At 46.5% G+C, this 15467-nt stretch overlaps 1 protein-coding gene and 1 long non-coding RNA gene across 4 annotated transcripts in view; one reads left to right on the top strand and one right to left on the bottom strand.

Moving 5' to 3' along the window:
- The window catches only part of LOC308657003, a 195316-nt gene extending 191628 nt beyond the window's left edge, over positions 1-3688 (bottom strand). For 2 of the 3 annotated variants that reach the window (XR_014023827.1, XR_014023828.1), the window contains exons 1-3: positions 3371-3688; positions 2390-2466; positions 2021-2102 (exon numbers count right to left, since the gene is read on the bottom strand). This is a non-coding gene — a long non-coding RNA (uncharacterized lncRNA). Of the gene's footprint in view, positions 1-945; positions 1098-1650; positions 1704-2020; positions 2103-2389; positions 2467-3370 lie in introns of those variants that run through there. The other variant, XR_014023829.1, reaches the window with a different exon arrangement.
- A 4910-nt stretch (positions 3689-8598) lies between these two features.
- On the top strand, positions 8599-12042 carry RAB42 (RAB42, member RAS oncogene family). Its single transcript, XM_081305142.1, has 2 exons — positions 8599-8858; positions 9758-12042. Exons 1-2 carry the CDS (start codon positions 8629-8631, stop codon positions 10179-10181), a joined length of 654 nt encoding a protein of 217 aa, XP_081161268.1. The 5' UTR covers positions 8599-8628; the 3' UTR covers positions 10182-12042.
- Positions 12043-15467: the final 3425 nt, after the last annotated feature.

Raw genomic sequence — 15467 nt, 5'->3', positions numbered from 1 at the left:
AATAAAGCTGGGCAAGGAGCATACACCTGTAATTCCCACAACTCTGGAGACTGAGGCAGGAGGATTCAAAGTTGGGAGACCAGCCCAACTTGTCTCAAAGTGCAGGGGATATAGCTCAATGGCAAAGTGCCCCTTGATCCAATCCTGCCTTCCCTACCTCCCAAAATGCAGTGGCTGGGCCTAGAAAGCTCAAACTCTGAAACTTGCCCCAATAATTAGTGTTTCCAAGTAGCCTGAGAAAGTATGTTCAAAGACATTACTAACTGGGCATGGTGGAACTCAACTATAATCCCATCAACTAGCTTAGTATGGCGGCCTGCACCTGTGATCCCATCAACTGAGGCCAGAAGATTAAGAGAATCTAATAAAGGGAGCCAGATACAGTGTGATCCCAGTGGCTTGAAACTGAGACGGAAGAATCATAACTTCCAAGCCAGCCTCAGCCACAGCTAAGCAACTCAGTGAGGCACTATCTCAAAATACAATAGAGCTAGAGATGTGACTCAGTGCCCTTGGGTTCAGTCATTACAGTGTCATGTGTCCCAATTCCCCCTTCCCATTTCTTGGCCTTAATTGCCTAAACTAAGTAGGTATTCTATATGGTGGTTCACAAGAGGTAATGTGATTAAAGTGACTTGGTGTGAGCCACAATCCATGCCAGACTCATACCCATCCCTTATCAAGTATATCTAGTACCAGACACTTCTGAAAGGTCTATGGTTTATAAAATCTCCATCTCTTCCAATTAATTTTATACCAGAGGAACTGGGGTGGTGTGTACAGTTGCTGCTTTAGGCAAAAAGGATCTAAACAAACAGTCTCAGGCCCAGCAAAAGAAAAAAAATGCAAATTAAAACAGTCAAAAAAAATGGATCAATCTTATGAAGGGATTAGATTATAATTCAGTTGCATATATGGGATATAAGTGAGGAATAAGCAACAACCTGAGGGACAAACATTTCCAAAGCCTTTTATTGTTTATGGATAGCTACATATTACAGCATTTGCAAAGAAAAAAATCTGCTTACAAAGCTACCATTTTCTTCTTTAATAACTGGTCACCTTTTTGTGTGCATCTTCTTTCCCACAGTGTTTTCCTGAAAAGGAAGTATAAGCCCATGTGTTACCACAGCCCTGGGTAATTCCCACCCAGGCACTTTCCTAAGAGCTGGTCTCAGTCCCATATCCGCATTTCTCATCCATAGATGTCCACTCAGATTAGGTTTCATCCTGGACCAGTGAGTGACCCTAAAAATATCTTAACTACTCCTTTCTAACCACTAGTCTACCTCCCACTCTCCCAGGGGTAGAGATGAGCTCACACAAAAAATTATGGCATAAGCTCCAGTCACTACAGGGTATTTGCAGCTCAGTCCTTCTTGCCCAAGGAGCAGAGCTGTTCCCTCTGCTGCTTCCAGTAGCTGTGTTTATGGCAAATTCACAGATAATTTGAGGCGCTGAGGCTCAGTGTAGAGCACTTGTAGGGCATGTGAGGCCCTGGGTTAGATCCTCAGCATCACACTGACAATTTAATGGTTTTTAAATGCTAAAACTTCCATAGCAGTGTAATATCTGTTATACTGCTTAAGGACAGGGTTTGCAATAGTATAGCACTGCCTGAAGCTAGAAGGAAGGTAGTCGTTAACTCACCCAACTCTGTAGCCAATTATCGAAGATGAAGACAACTTTCTGGTTACAAAGACCTTTAAAAAAAAAAAGACACCCTCTATCAAGAGAGAAAACACCCCTCAAATACAACATTATCCAGCAATTCCTAATCAAATGCACACAGCATCACACTCATCCTCTTATCCTCCATTGTACAGGGGAAGAGCAAACAATTTCAAAGAGAATTCACTCCTGTTTGAAATTAGCCCATGTGTTAGAAAACAGACTAGAACACGGTTAAGGCCAGCTTCAGTATTACTTTTCCTCCTTTTACGACCACCAAGACCAGTATTCAGATCTGATGGGAAAGGGAACCAGAGGGTCAAGTGTAACTTTACCATGGTAACTTTACCTTAATCTAAAGCACAACTCCAGAAACAAGCTGGTCTTTTCACTCTTCAATATCACACACTTCCTGGAAACCTGGGGGCAACCTGCAGAATCAAAGCTTATTGTGAAGTTGATCCAGTACAACCACCTACATGGAAGTTGACGGAACACACCTGGACCTGGTGTGGCAGGCTTCCAACCCAGGTCCTGATGACTTTATAGGAAAGGTGAGTGGCAGCTGCAGGTATTGGGCTGACCTGAGCTGTCAAAGTCTCTCCAGTTGTTCTTGCATGCAGTTGGAGATCCCATGGCCACAACCAGCCACAGCCCTTGGAAACATGCTGTATTGTTCCACCAGGGAGCTCCCCATGTAGCTCCAAAAGTAACTTACCAAGTCCTGAAGTTGTGGCATTTCATCACCATGACCCTCACTCGCCACCATCTTCATAGCATCTTGATCTGGCATGGCTAAGATGAAAGACAGCACAACTGTCCTGATTGATCTTAGCATTTCCTTCATCCAATCATAAAGGTCTGCCTGGCTTTTAATCCTAATACTGATGACTTAGCTTTTCAGGACAGAGACCAAAGCACTGGCATTCTCTGTGCCACTGATCTTTCCAGGACTGGCATCCCACACACCCCCAAATGCCCTTTCATTCTGGTTCCTGGGCTCAACTAGTTATTTTTCAACACCTCACCCTGATAACTCTACGTTCAATATTAATAAAGGTCTCCAGCTATCCCTAAGAAATAGCAAGAACAATGAAGTTGTCTTTTCCCAAAATGTTGCAGATCAGTTACAGCAAACAGAACGGCGACCGTCAAGGAAAACTGCTGCTCTGGGCTCCTTTTTGACCACAGCAGCTATGTGGAAGCAGCTGCAGCTTCGATAAGGGCCAGGGGGCAATGGAGACCACAGAACCTCAAAGCCAAACCACACTTATCCTTCCTAATTCACCTAAATCCTGTGCATCATTGGCTACCAAAGGACACTAGTCATCCTGTAGGCCCTAAGGGCTGTACTGTGTACCAGTCTTTTGTATGCATTATCTCAATCTCACAAAATCATTTTAAAGGGTTGGAGATGCCGCTCGGTGGCAAAGTGCTTGCCTAGCATGTGGGCTCAATCCCAAGCACCGGGGGGGGGGGGGGGGGGGAAGGGCAGGAAAAAGAGCGTCTGAACGACTCCAAAACCCTCCTCCTGAAAATCTTGTCCTTATATTCACACCAAGATACCTTCTAGAATACCCTATAGTTAAGTCAATTGTCCGATGTCACGCAGCAGTTCTCAGGCTCACCGATTGGTGTTATTACCTAAATTAGGTGATCTGAGGCCCAAGACTTCAGCCCCAAGTGCCTAATTACATACCCAACTCGTTTCCAGCACCCGGCCGCCCGCTCGCCTCATCCACGGGTCAGGCGCCAGGGTATGGCTGCGCCAGCGGAGACGGGAAGAGGACACCGCCCCGCGGGTGCCGACCCGTCTCACTGCGCAGGCGGCCGTCGTGGCCTTCAGGCCCTCGGCAGCCCAGGCCAAGAGGCCCGGCCCGGCACTCTACATCCCGCAGTCTCTAGAAGCAGCCCGGACGAGTGCGGGCCTATGGAAGCGAGCTAAGGAGGCTACGGGCACCGGCCTCGTGGTCCCACGTCCAGACACCTCCAGCGCCAGGGACAGGAGAAAGGACGCACGGGCCCCGGCAGCAGGCTTATATATGCCCAGTCTGCGACTACGCCTGCGCTTCCTGAGCGCCGCGCGGGGCTGCTGGGATCTGTAGTCCACGCGCCCAGGCGCAGCCCCATACGCGTGGCGGGCCGGGTGTGGTTTCTGCCGGGCCCGAGCGGTTCCTTCAGCTCGATTCCGGATCCTTGGATCGCCCACATCCAGTCCAGGGCCCTGGGCTCACAACTGAAGCTTACTGGTCTTGCCCTCCAAATTCAGTCTCTGGAGCGACCTTCGATTATCCCGCTGAGCTGTGAAAGGGCTTGACTCCGCGCGCCTTGGGATACCCAGAGTAGCAACTGAGAGGGTTTCCGCAGGGGCGCAGTGAGGTTTTGGAGTGGAGGTCTTGGGAGTGCTTCTCAAAGGAGGCGATTGAAGACTCAGATTGATGCATTGTTTAAGGCTTGTCTCATCCGCTAACTTATAACTTTGCTGAGTGCCTTCTGTTAACACTGAGCTCGGTTATCTCATCTAGTTTTCGTAACAATTCTGTGTGTAGGTATCATAGTTCAGCTCATTTTCTAAAGGAAATTGAGGAATGGCTCTCTAGTGAGTGATAAGTCAAGCCCAGAGATCACACAGTCACTACAGTATGTTTTTGTGCTATATTTTACCCATGGAATAAATGAGTAAGCGTCAACATAAAAATACAAATAGTAGTTGCCAAGCAACTTAATCTGCTAATTTTTTACCTGACGTACACCTTAATAACTAGGTTAGCAGGGCGTTTCGGCTATCTGTGGGACTGGAGACCTACCTCCGCAACCTAAGAAGAGCTTAGTTCAAAAGAAAAACAAAAAAAAAAAGTAGGTTCTACTATTATTCCCGTTTTTTGGAGAAGACAACAGATTCTGATTGGATTTGAAACTCATGACTTTCAAATGTGCATTTCCAGCTCCACTTCTCTCCCAAGCTCCAAACTTAACCCCCTGAATCTTCCTTGACATCGCCTAGAGGTCTAATGAGCTTCTTACAACACAACAGCTGCTCTTCCCCGTTTTGCCATGTCCTTGAAGAGACCCTCTACTCCAGTCTTTTTGTAATATTCCATGTTCAATTCGTCAGCAAATCCTATGTGCTGTGCCTTAAAAATACATCAAGACCGTTTATTACTGTCTCCACAGATACTACCACTGTCACTCACCTGCTCACCTGAGTGATAGCAGTAATTTCTCAACTAGTCTCCCAGATTCAACCATTGGCCCCTACCCCTTCCATATGGTCTCAACACACCAGCCAGGGTGTTAATAGCAAAGGTTTTTAGTTTGGGGGGTTGGGGGTGTAGCTCAGTGATGGTTTGTGTACTTAGCATGAATGAGGTCCTGGGTTCAATTCCCTGCAAACCCCACCCCCTGCAACACCACCCCAAAAAAGAAAAAAAGATCTATTTTGAGTTTATTTTTCTGTATGGTGGAAGGGAGGTAAGTCAGTGATGACTGACATCCCCAGCTCTTTATTTTTAGACAGGGTCTCATTAAGTTGCCTAGGGCCTCCCTAAATTGCTGAGGCTGGCTGGAACTTACCATCCTCCATCCTCAGTCTCCAGAGTCACTAGGATTACAGGCATGCACTACAGTACCCAGCCCATGCTTTTGAGGAACCTCCATACTTATTTCCATAGTGCTGTACTAATTTACAATCCTATCAACAGTGTAAAAATGTTCCTTTTTTCCCCATATCCTCTTCAGCATTTATTTATTTTTTTAAGAGAGAGAGAGAGAGAATTTTTTTTTTTAATATTTATTTTTTAGTTATCGGCAGACACAACAGCTTTGTTTGTATGTGGTGCTGAGGATCGAACCCGGGCCGCACGCATGCCAGGCGAGCGCGCTACCGCTTGAGCCACATCCCCAGCCCCTCTTCAGCATTTATTATTGATTGTATTCTTTGTTTTATTTTTGTGTGAGTATTTTGGGGGTTACTGGGGATTGAACTCAGGGGTATTCAGCAACAGAGCCACATCCCCAACCCTATTTTGTATTTTATTTAGAGACAGGGTCTCACTGAGTTGCTTAGCACCTCAGTTTTGCTGAGGATGGCTTTGAACTTGCGATCCTCTTGCCTCAATCTCTGGAGCCTCTGGGATTACAGGCATGCACCACCATACCCAGGTGATACTTTAGCTTCCTGACTAGGCTGGGTCATTGCCCCTTGCCAGCCTGAAGCAGTCAAGCAGGGATCTTCACCCCTCACCAACCCTTAAGATTAAAGGACCAAAGTCTGGGCTGAATGAGATAGGGATTTAGGATAAAAAGAGAGATATAATGAGTCTTTTTTAAAACATATTTTTCTAACTGCTCATGGATCTTTATTTTATTATTTATTTATATGCAGTGCTGAGAATCAAACCCAGAGCCTCACACATGCTAGGCAAATGCTCTAACCCTGAGCCCCAGCGGAAATAATGAGTCTTAAAGGAAATGCACTCAAGCCATGAGATGCAGAAAACACAGTTGTAAATCTTGAGTGACATGCCCTTGGTCAGTGCCCTTGTAAAACGAGGAAAATGCCCAAACCCAGGGAAAACACGCCAAAAATTGTGCAGCTCCACCTCCAATTCAGAGACTAACTACAGTGCTTCTATAAATATTCAACTCATCCCAACCTAAGGAGGGTCTTCTCACTCCAGATAACCCACATTCTCCCCTGAAAGCCTGTCTACTTCCTAAATAAACCTCTGTTTATGCTTTGTCTGACTTGAGCTGAAATTCTTTTCCTTCACATATCCCAAGAACCCTGCTGGTCCTGAGTCAAATTTCCCCTCCTCTCTGGGAACTCCTTGGATTCTTCTCTGGAAATGTCTCTTCTCCAGGACAGAACTACAACCCAGATCTATCTGATGAGAATGTGCAGAACTTTCGCTGTTGCAACACACAGTACCTCCAGAACCACCCTGTAAGGTGGGTCCATGATTTGCCTTGCTTAGCAGAAAGAAAACAGGGTTCAGAGATGGGAAATAGCTTGCCTCTTGGGTCACACAGTGATTCTAGGGCAGACTAGCTGATGTCTAGATTCTGCTGGCCGGTGCAATCATAGGCAGACACATGACCCCAACCCACAGCTGGAGAGTCTGGGAGAGGGAGGAAGTTCAAGATGCTGACAGTGAGTGCACTGTCACATGAGCTGACCAGAAAGGCTTCAGGGAGGCTGGGTTCAAGCAGCATTTCCAAGGTCAATTTCCTATAGCTCTGCCTTTGCCCAGCTGCTCTGGCCAGAATTACTTGGAAAACTGATAAAATGGCTTCCCACTGAGATGTTTAGAATCAGTCAGGAAAAACCTGGCTTTTCTCAGATCCCCAAACTCTCTGGTTAGAAACAGAAAGAGTAAACAAAGCTTTGGCCTTGAGTAAACTTGGCAGCTAGTCTGTCTTCCTTGCTGAGTGAGCCTAAATTAGATATTTAACTTCTCTGAGTCTGTTTTTTTCTTCCTCTGTAACAATGAGCAGAATAGTGCCACCTATTCACAAGGTTGTGCAAAGAAAAAATATAATGACATGATGATTTCAATAGTTCCTCAAACCACCAATTTGCAAAAACAAACTGATAAGACTCCTCACACTGGTACAAGCCTGTAATCCCACCTGCTGCAGAGGCTGTGGCAGAAGGATCCTAAGGTCAAGGTCAGCCTCTACCAATTTAGAGAAACCGTGTATCAAAATTCAGAAAGGCTGGGGATGTATCTCAGTGGTGGAGGGCCCCTGGGTACAATCCCCACTCTCCATCCCCATATACAAAGGGTTACTACATAAAGCACAAAGAAATGATCATCTGGCTTCATAAACTTCATCGGACCAGCTGTACCACTAGAGTTGCAGATGGCAGTGAAGGATATGGAAGACAACAATCCCCAGGAAAAAAAGAAAACAACCCCCAGGGAGAAAGAAGGACAATGGGTTCAGGGACAGAAGGAAAACAATGGGCTCTGGACTTTCACCATTTCCCAGCAACAAAGGCTTTGAACTTGGACAACTGTTCCCCCTAACTGCCCAACCTAGGAACTCTGCTGTGAGTCAAGTCTCACTTAAACCCTATTAAAAAAAAAAAAAAATCAGACCCCCTCTCATAACCAGTTGCCATTTTCTCCCCTGAAAATGTGTCCCTCAGCTACTTGATAATAAAAAGCACCATTGATTCGTCAAGGTCTTTCCCTGTTTTGGTTACTTTTGCTTTCAGGCAGTGTTTGTTCAGATTCCCTCCGGGAAGCCTGCTCTCCAGCACTGACCTGCATGGTAGAAGCAGGGGAACTGTTTAACATTGAACCCGAACCTTGAGCTGGATGCCCCAGGCAGGTCTAATAGGGCTCCAGGAAAGGGGCACCACAGTGATGTCCTCAGTCCAGAACCAACAGGGCAGAGGGCTGGAGAGAGACACCACTCCAGTGAGTGGATCAATGAATGGACGTTCCAGCACCCTTGATCTCTCAGGCCAATCAGTGCTTGCTTGGCCAAGCTTTCCGTATTCCTCCTCCCCACTATCCAGCTTAATCTCTCTATCCGGTGGAGTAGGGATTATTAGCCCTATTTTACAGAAGGGAAAACTTTTTTTAAATTTATTTTTTACATTTTTTAGTTGTAGTTGGACACAATACCTTTATTTATTTATTTATTTATTTGTAGTGCTGAGGATCGAACCTGGGGCCTCGCGCGTGCTAGGTGAGCGCTCGACCGCTGAGCCACAACTCCAGCTCCAGAAGGGAAAACTTTTTACAGAAGAAATGACTTCCTCCATCCCAACTCCTTGGGGTCCCATCTTCTCTGTGTTGAAAATGTCCCAGGCTCCCCCGACCTCTGTCTGCTGGTGACCCTTAGCTCAGGGCGGGAAGCAGCGATCCCGGGAAGGAGGAGGACCCGACGGGCAGGGGCGGGGCCAGACAAATAGCCGCGAGGGCGGCGTATCGGGATTTGGCTATGGAGACCTGGGATTGCCGCTACCAGTTTCGGATCGCGCTGCTTGGAGAGGCAGCGGTGGGCAAGACGTCGCTGCTGCGACGTTACGTGGCGGGGGCGCCTGGGCTCGAGACCGAGTCCGAGCCGGAGCCCACCGTGGGCGTCGAGTTCTACAGCCGCGCGCTGCAGCTGACTGCCGGGCCGAGGGTAAAGCTGCAGCTGTGGGACACCGCAGGACAGGTGCGCTTCAGGTGCGGCCGCTGGGGCGGTGGGCAAGGAGGAGCAACACGGAGGGACCTCTGGTTTGGGGGGAGGGAGGAAGGGGCCCCTGGCCATGCACATCCCCGACTTCATCCCTCCCTGGGTCTCTGCAGATCGCTCTGGCCAGACCCCCCCCTCCCTCTATACTTCATCTTACAAATACCGCGTGTGGGCCAAGTCCCACAGCGTCGTTAGGTAAGCACTTTACCTCTGGGCCACATCCCCAGCCCCCAGTGCTAGAGGAACATTCAGTTTTTCGGGGATTTGCACCCCAGCTTTCAACTCGATGTATGACCTGGGTGCCAGAATTCCCATAGCCCAAAGGGGAGTGTCAAAGGAAGAGAGACTGGCGCCTGGCCTGATGGCACAGACCTGTAATCCTAGTTACTGGGGAAGCCAAGGCAGGAGGATTGCAAATTTGTAGCTTTGGCAGTGTAGCAGAACCCTGTCTCAAAATAAAAAGTCCTGGGAACATAGCCTAGTGGTAGAGCAACTGCATAACATGTGAGAGGCCCTGGGTTCAATCCTCAGAACTGCAGAAATTAAAAAGAGAGAGAGAGAGAGAGAGAGAGAGAGAGAGAATATGAGAATTTATGTTGGCCCTGAATGGTGAGTAGGAATTTGTCGGGCAGAGAATGGAGAACAGAGAATCACCAAGGCTCCTCCAGGATTGGAGAAATGGTTAGGAGTTTGTAACTCAGACTTGCTTCCAGAGTGGGGAGTGTCCGAGTGTTGGGAGAGAGACAGACGCTGACCTGTCAAGAAGCACAGGGCTGTGAATGAGCTAGAGAGGGGTGTGAGGCATTCTGTGGGTCCTAGGGAGAAGGTCCAATCTCTGGGGATATCTTGGTGTCCTCAGGCTCTCCTAACTTACCGTCCCCCTCCCCAGGTGCATCACCAGGTCCTTCTACAGGAATGTGGTGGGAGTTCTGCTGGTCTTTGATGTGACGAACAGGAAGTCTTTTGAACACATCCCAGACTGGCACCAGGAGGTCATGTCCACTCAGGGGCCCAACAAGGTGATCTTCCTGCTGGTTGGCCACAAGAGTGACCTGCAAAGCACCCGTTGTGTCTCTACCCAAGAGGCAGAGGAGCTGGCTGCCTCCCTGGGTATGGCCTTTGTGGAAACTTCAGCCAAAAACAACTGCAATGTGGCTCTGGCCTTTGATGTCCTCACCACTGCTATCCAGCAAGCCCTGCAGCAGGGGGACATCAAACTGGAAGAGGACTGGGGGGGTGTCCGGCTCATTCACAGGGCCCAAATCCCTAGGTCCTCTAGCAGGAAACAGCACCCAGGCTCATGCCAGTGTTGACTTGGGAGAGAAGGTGTTAAAGTAGAGCAGACTTCAGATTCCCTGGTGGGACAGAGTGTTAGTATCTTTGGAGGGCAAATGAGGAGGGTTAATTTCAATGGAATCTTTTGTTGTTGTTGTTGTTGTTACCAGGGATTGAACTCAGGGGTATATGGCCTCTGAGCCACATTTCCAGCCCTATTTTGTATTTTATTTGGAGACAGGGTCTCACTGAATTGTTCAGTGTCTTGCTTTTGCTGAGGCTGGCTTTGAACTCGAAATCCGATCCTCTTGCCTTAGCCTCCCAAGCCACTGGGATCACAGCAGTAGTCACCATGCCTGGCTTCAACAGAATCTTGACAAGATCATGCCTCCTGCATTTTGGGGGTTTAGCTCAACTCCTTTCTAGATTAAGGTTTAAGAAACCAATTATTCAGTGTCCTTTCCTTAAGCCTCAGTTTCTCATCTGTCAATAAGGCTTATAAAAGATGAACAGGGAATTTGTGACCATGAATGAAATTATAGGTGTGCTCACTCAGAGTCTGCCATTCTGAGAACTGAATAACAAAAGCTGTCATCCCCTCCAGTATCTTTCTTGACTTAGGCTGTTTCTGGAAGCATTCCTGGGCTTAGCGTCTGGACGCTGCTGCTCTGGCAATGAGTGTGGGGAATTCCAGTACAAGACTGGCTTTTAGAGCCTCCTTAGGTCCTCAGGCCAGAAAGAGTTTGGGCATGGAATCAGATGTGGCCTCAATCTAGGGTTGCTGCCCAGTGTTCCCACAAGCCCAGGGGCTAAATGAGTGTGGGAGGCAGGGCTGAACATGAATGTGTAGCAAGCATGCTGAGCACACAGTGGACACTATGATGAGCCACCAAGGGCAGAGGGATCTGTGCTCCCACCTACCACCCTACCCCTGCTGCTGGGAGTACTTCGAGGTGACAGACATGATTTGAAATACTCTCTGGGAACTGTCCACCCCTAAAGGGCAGTCCATATCCAATTTCCATGTATGGGTGGGAGGATAAAGGCCTTGCCCTCTCTTCCCAACTCTGAAGATCAAACCCAGATTCATCCCTCTCTATCTAAAGACTTCATTGAGAACATTATTGTGACAATATCACAGCCAAGTTCTCCCTCCTTCCCTTCCTTCCCCAACCAGGTAGGGACTTGAAGAATGCCCCATAATAAATGTCTGCCTCCTGAAGAATTTAATTTGCTAGGTGAGACTATTGTGGACTTCATGGAAGAAATGGTGCTTATGTTGGACAGATCTCAGCAGGCATAGAGAGTATGTCACTGTGCCAGTGGGCATGAGCAGAGCATGGACAATTGCCACAGTAAAAAGACCATAACCACTTAACTCATTTTGTGAGTTGGGCCAGTTACCTCACCTCAGCCTCAGTTTCCTCCTCAGTAACACGTGATTGATAATCCTTCCTTCCTTGAGTTCTTGGGAGGTTTTTTTTTAATATTTTTTTTAGTTGTTGATGGACCTTTATTTTATTCATTTATATGCGGTGCTGAGAATTGAACCCAGTGCCTCACACATTTGAGGCAAGTGCTCTACCACTGAGCCAGAGCCACAGCCCCAGCCCTCTTGGGAGGTTTTCAGTTAGGTTGTTTCTTAGCTTCCTCCCATGGAGGCTGGTCTAGGGTTGACCTCTCTGTGAATGTGGCCCTCCCTTTTTTAAAAACAACCTCACTAGGCTGGAACAGTGTACAGGTTTGTAATCCCTACTTCTGGGGTGGGGGTGGGGTGCTGAAGCAGCAAGTTTGAGGCCAGCCTCAGTAATTTAATGAAACTCTGTCTAAAAAAAAAAAAAAAAAAGGTAGGGTGCAGGGATGTTAGCTCAGTGATAGAATAGTGTCCCTCAATTTTACTCCCAGTACCGCTGAATAAACAAATAATTAAAATAACCTCACTTATCCTTGTAGTAACCCTCTAAGGTCTGTACAGTTATCCCCATTTCACATCTGAGGCCAAGAGAGGGAAAGTATTTGTTTTAAGGCATATTTTCATTCCTTCATCAAATTTTTTCTGAACAAGCATCTACTCTGTCAGAATCTCTGGAGATATAGCAGTAGCCATAACTGAAAAGCCCTTTAGGGCTGGCATTCTAGTGGAAGAGAGAGAGAAAAAAATACAAATAATGAACTAACGATTTCCAGTTGTAAGTGCTGTGAAGATGTAACAAAAAGTTAAGCTGGGCGCAATGGCGCACCTCTGTGATCCCAGTGGCTTGGGAGACTGAGGCAGGAGAATAGAGAGTTCAAAGCCAGCCTCAGCAAAATCAAGGCACTAAACAACTCAGTAAGACCCTGTCTCTAAATAAAATACAAAAAAGGGATGGGGATATGGTCAGTGATTGAGTGTCTTGAGTTCAATTCCCCAGTGCCAAACAAAACAAAACAAAAAAACTTTAAGACTCCTCACTTTTGCCTGTAAGTGTCAGACAGGTAGCTAAAAGCAGGATTAAAGGTTTTGCATCTCCATCTCCATCTTACATCCATCCTCTTTGTTCTGAGTCATCTTGGATTATAGGAACAAGGCCTGATTCAATAAACATCTTGTGATGAGTGGAAGCTACCTCCTGTCCTTAGGCAAAGGCAACTTTCTTATCTGAGGGCCACCTGACCCATCCTGAGATAATGATGGATAGATCACACCTAATCAAGATCACCTGCTTTGGCAGCTGTGACAAGCCTCTGACTATGCAACCCCATATACACACCTTGTCTTTATTCACCTATAAAACCTCAAAGTCTCTGTCAGGGCTAAGGACATGTATCCTCTTGTCTTTTTTTTTTTTTTTTTTTTAATTTTCTTTCTTTCTTTCTTTCTTTTTTAAGGAGAGAGAATTTTTTGACATTTATTTTTTAGTTTTCGGCAGACACAACATCTTTGTTTGTATGTGGTGCTGAGGATCGAACCCGGGCCGCACGCATATCAGGCGAGCACTCTACCGCTTGAGCCATATCCCTAGCCCTCCTCTTGTCTTTTTGATGTAGTTATACTGATTAAAGTTCCTTCATGCTTTTTGCCATTACCTTTTATGTTTGTTTTTTGGGGTGAGTGACCAGATCTGATTTGTTAAATCCCCAGAGTAAGATCTTATTATTATTATTATTTTTAAAAAATTTATTATTTATTTATTTTTTAGTTATTGGCAGACACAACATCTTTGTATGTGGTGCTGAGGATCGAACCCGGGCCGTACGCATGCCGCTTGAGCCACATCCCCAGCCCCATTATTATTATTATTATTATTATTATTTTGAAGCAGGAGGAGGAGCTGAGCCAAGACCAGAGATGGGAACAGAGGAAAAGAACAATAACCAAAGCCCTCTCTGACCAAGCGCTGCTTCCTTTGTTTTTTTGGGGGGGGTTGACCTGGGGGCTTTGCCACTGAGCTACATACATAGCCCTTTTTATTTCTTGAGACAGGATCTAAGTTGCTGAGACTGGCCTCAAATTTGCCATCTTCCTGGGGCTGGGGATGTGGCTCAAGCTGTAGCGCACTCGCCTGCCATGCGTGCGGCCCGGGTTCAATCCTCAGCACCACATACAAACAAAGATGTTGTGTCCGCCGAAAACTAAAAAATAAATATTAAAATTCTCTCTCTTAAAAAAAAAAAAATTTGCCATCTTCCTGTCTCAGTCTCCTATGTCTGGATCTCATTCCCCTGCTAGACTGTCACTCTTCAAGGGCAGGGCTGTTTTTTTTAATTCTCTTGGAGAGGCTGCCTTGGGCAGGGTAATACTGGGCTTTTCTTTTCTTTTCTTTTCTTTTTTTTTTTTTTGAGAGAGAGAGAGAGAATTTTTAATATTTATTTTTTTTAGTTTTCGGCGGACACAACATCTTTGTATGTGGTGCTGAGGATCGAACTTGGGCCGAAGGCATGCCAGGCGAGCGCGCTACCGCTTGAGCCACATCCCCAGCCCCAATACTGGGCTTTTCATTTTTTTTCTTTTTTAAGAGAGAGAGAGAGAATTTTTAAAAAATATTTGTTTTGTAGTTTTCGGCAGACATAACATCTTTGTTTGTATGTGGTGCTGAGGATCGAACCCAGCGCTGCGCACATGCCAGGCGAGTACGCTACCGCTTGAGCCACATCCCCAGCCCTGGGCTTTTCAATTTTTTTAAAAAATAAAGATTGAGCTGGGGCTATAGCTCAGTGGTAAAGCGCTTGCCTTGCATGTGTGAGGCACTGGGTTTGATCCTCAGCACCAGATAAAAATAAAGCTACTGTGTGTTAATCTATAATTAAATAAATATTTTTTAAATAAAATTAAAAAAAAGATTAAAATAGTCCAGAGTATAAAATAAAGACTCCTTCTACCTATACCTCAGCTTCAACAACTATCAGTGGGTATGGCCAGTCTTGTTTTTCATTATTTTTTAAAATATTTTTAGTTGTAGATGGACATGATACCTTCATTTATTTATATGTGGTGCTGAGGATCAAACCCAGTACCTCATGCATGCTAGGCAAGCACTCTACCACGGAACCACACCCCCAGCCCACCAGTCTTGTTTTCAGGTTGTTCTGCAGTTCTGGGGGCTGAACCCAGGGGTGCTTTACATTCTCAGCACTTTTTTTTTTTTTTGTTAGTATTGCTGGGGACTGAACCAGGAACTTGTACATATTAGGCAAGCATTCTACCAACTGAACTATATCCCCAGCCCCTCCCAGCACTTTTTGAGACAGAGTCTCCCTAAATTGCCCAGACTGGCCTCAGACTTGGGATTCTCCTGCCTCAGTCTCCCAAGTCACTGGGATTAAAGGCATGCACTATGGCAGCCAGATTGTTTTATTATTTTTGGTTTTTGGCAATGTTAGGGTTGGAACCCTGGGTCTGGCATATGCTAGACAAGTGCTCTACCACTGAGCTACAACCCCAGCCCCTGGCCAATCTCATTTTATTATGCCCCCCAATTTATGATTTCCTGGGATCCAGCCCTGGCACAGAGAAGGTGCTGTCTGTGTTGACACGTGTAGGAGAACCTGCCTTGAGCTCCTGGCTGGGACACTTTATCCCAGCTGTGCTGGAAGACCTAGTGTTAGGAAAGGCAAGCTTTTCCTTGTTCAACCTCTGTTCCTACAGGCCTGGGGCTGTGACTCAGACCAGCAGTGAAGGAGACAGCCTAGCATATGGGGGCTGTGACCTCTGTAGTCTTTTAAGCCACCACCACAGGTCTGAGTCCTAGCCTGCCCACTGACTGCTCCATATCTCAGTGATCTTACTTATAAAATATGGGGCCCACATTGGAAGGCCTCTGAGGGACTTTCCTAACTCCAGGTAT

The sequence above is a fragment of the Spermophilus citellus genome (genome assembly GCF_964194105.1).
Source record: "Spermophilus citellus genome assembly, chromosome: 9".
NCBI lineage: Eukaryota > Metazoa > Chordata > Mammalia > Rodentia > Sciuridae > Spermophilus > Spermophilus citellus.
The sequence above is the reverse complement of the archived record's forward strand: the minus strand, read 5'-3'. Positions and strand labels throughout refer to the sequence as shown.

Excerpts from the sequence above, each read along its gene's own strand:
- RAB42 (XM_081305142.1), top strand. The coding sequence starts at position 8,629 with ATGGAGACCTGGGATTGCCGCTACCAGTTTCGGATCGCGCTGCTTGGA. Across the intron at positions 8,859-9,757 it reads GCAGGACAGGTGCGCTTCAG|GTGCATCACCAGGTCCTTCT; the intron begins GTGCGGCCGCTG and ends CCCCCTCCCCAG.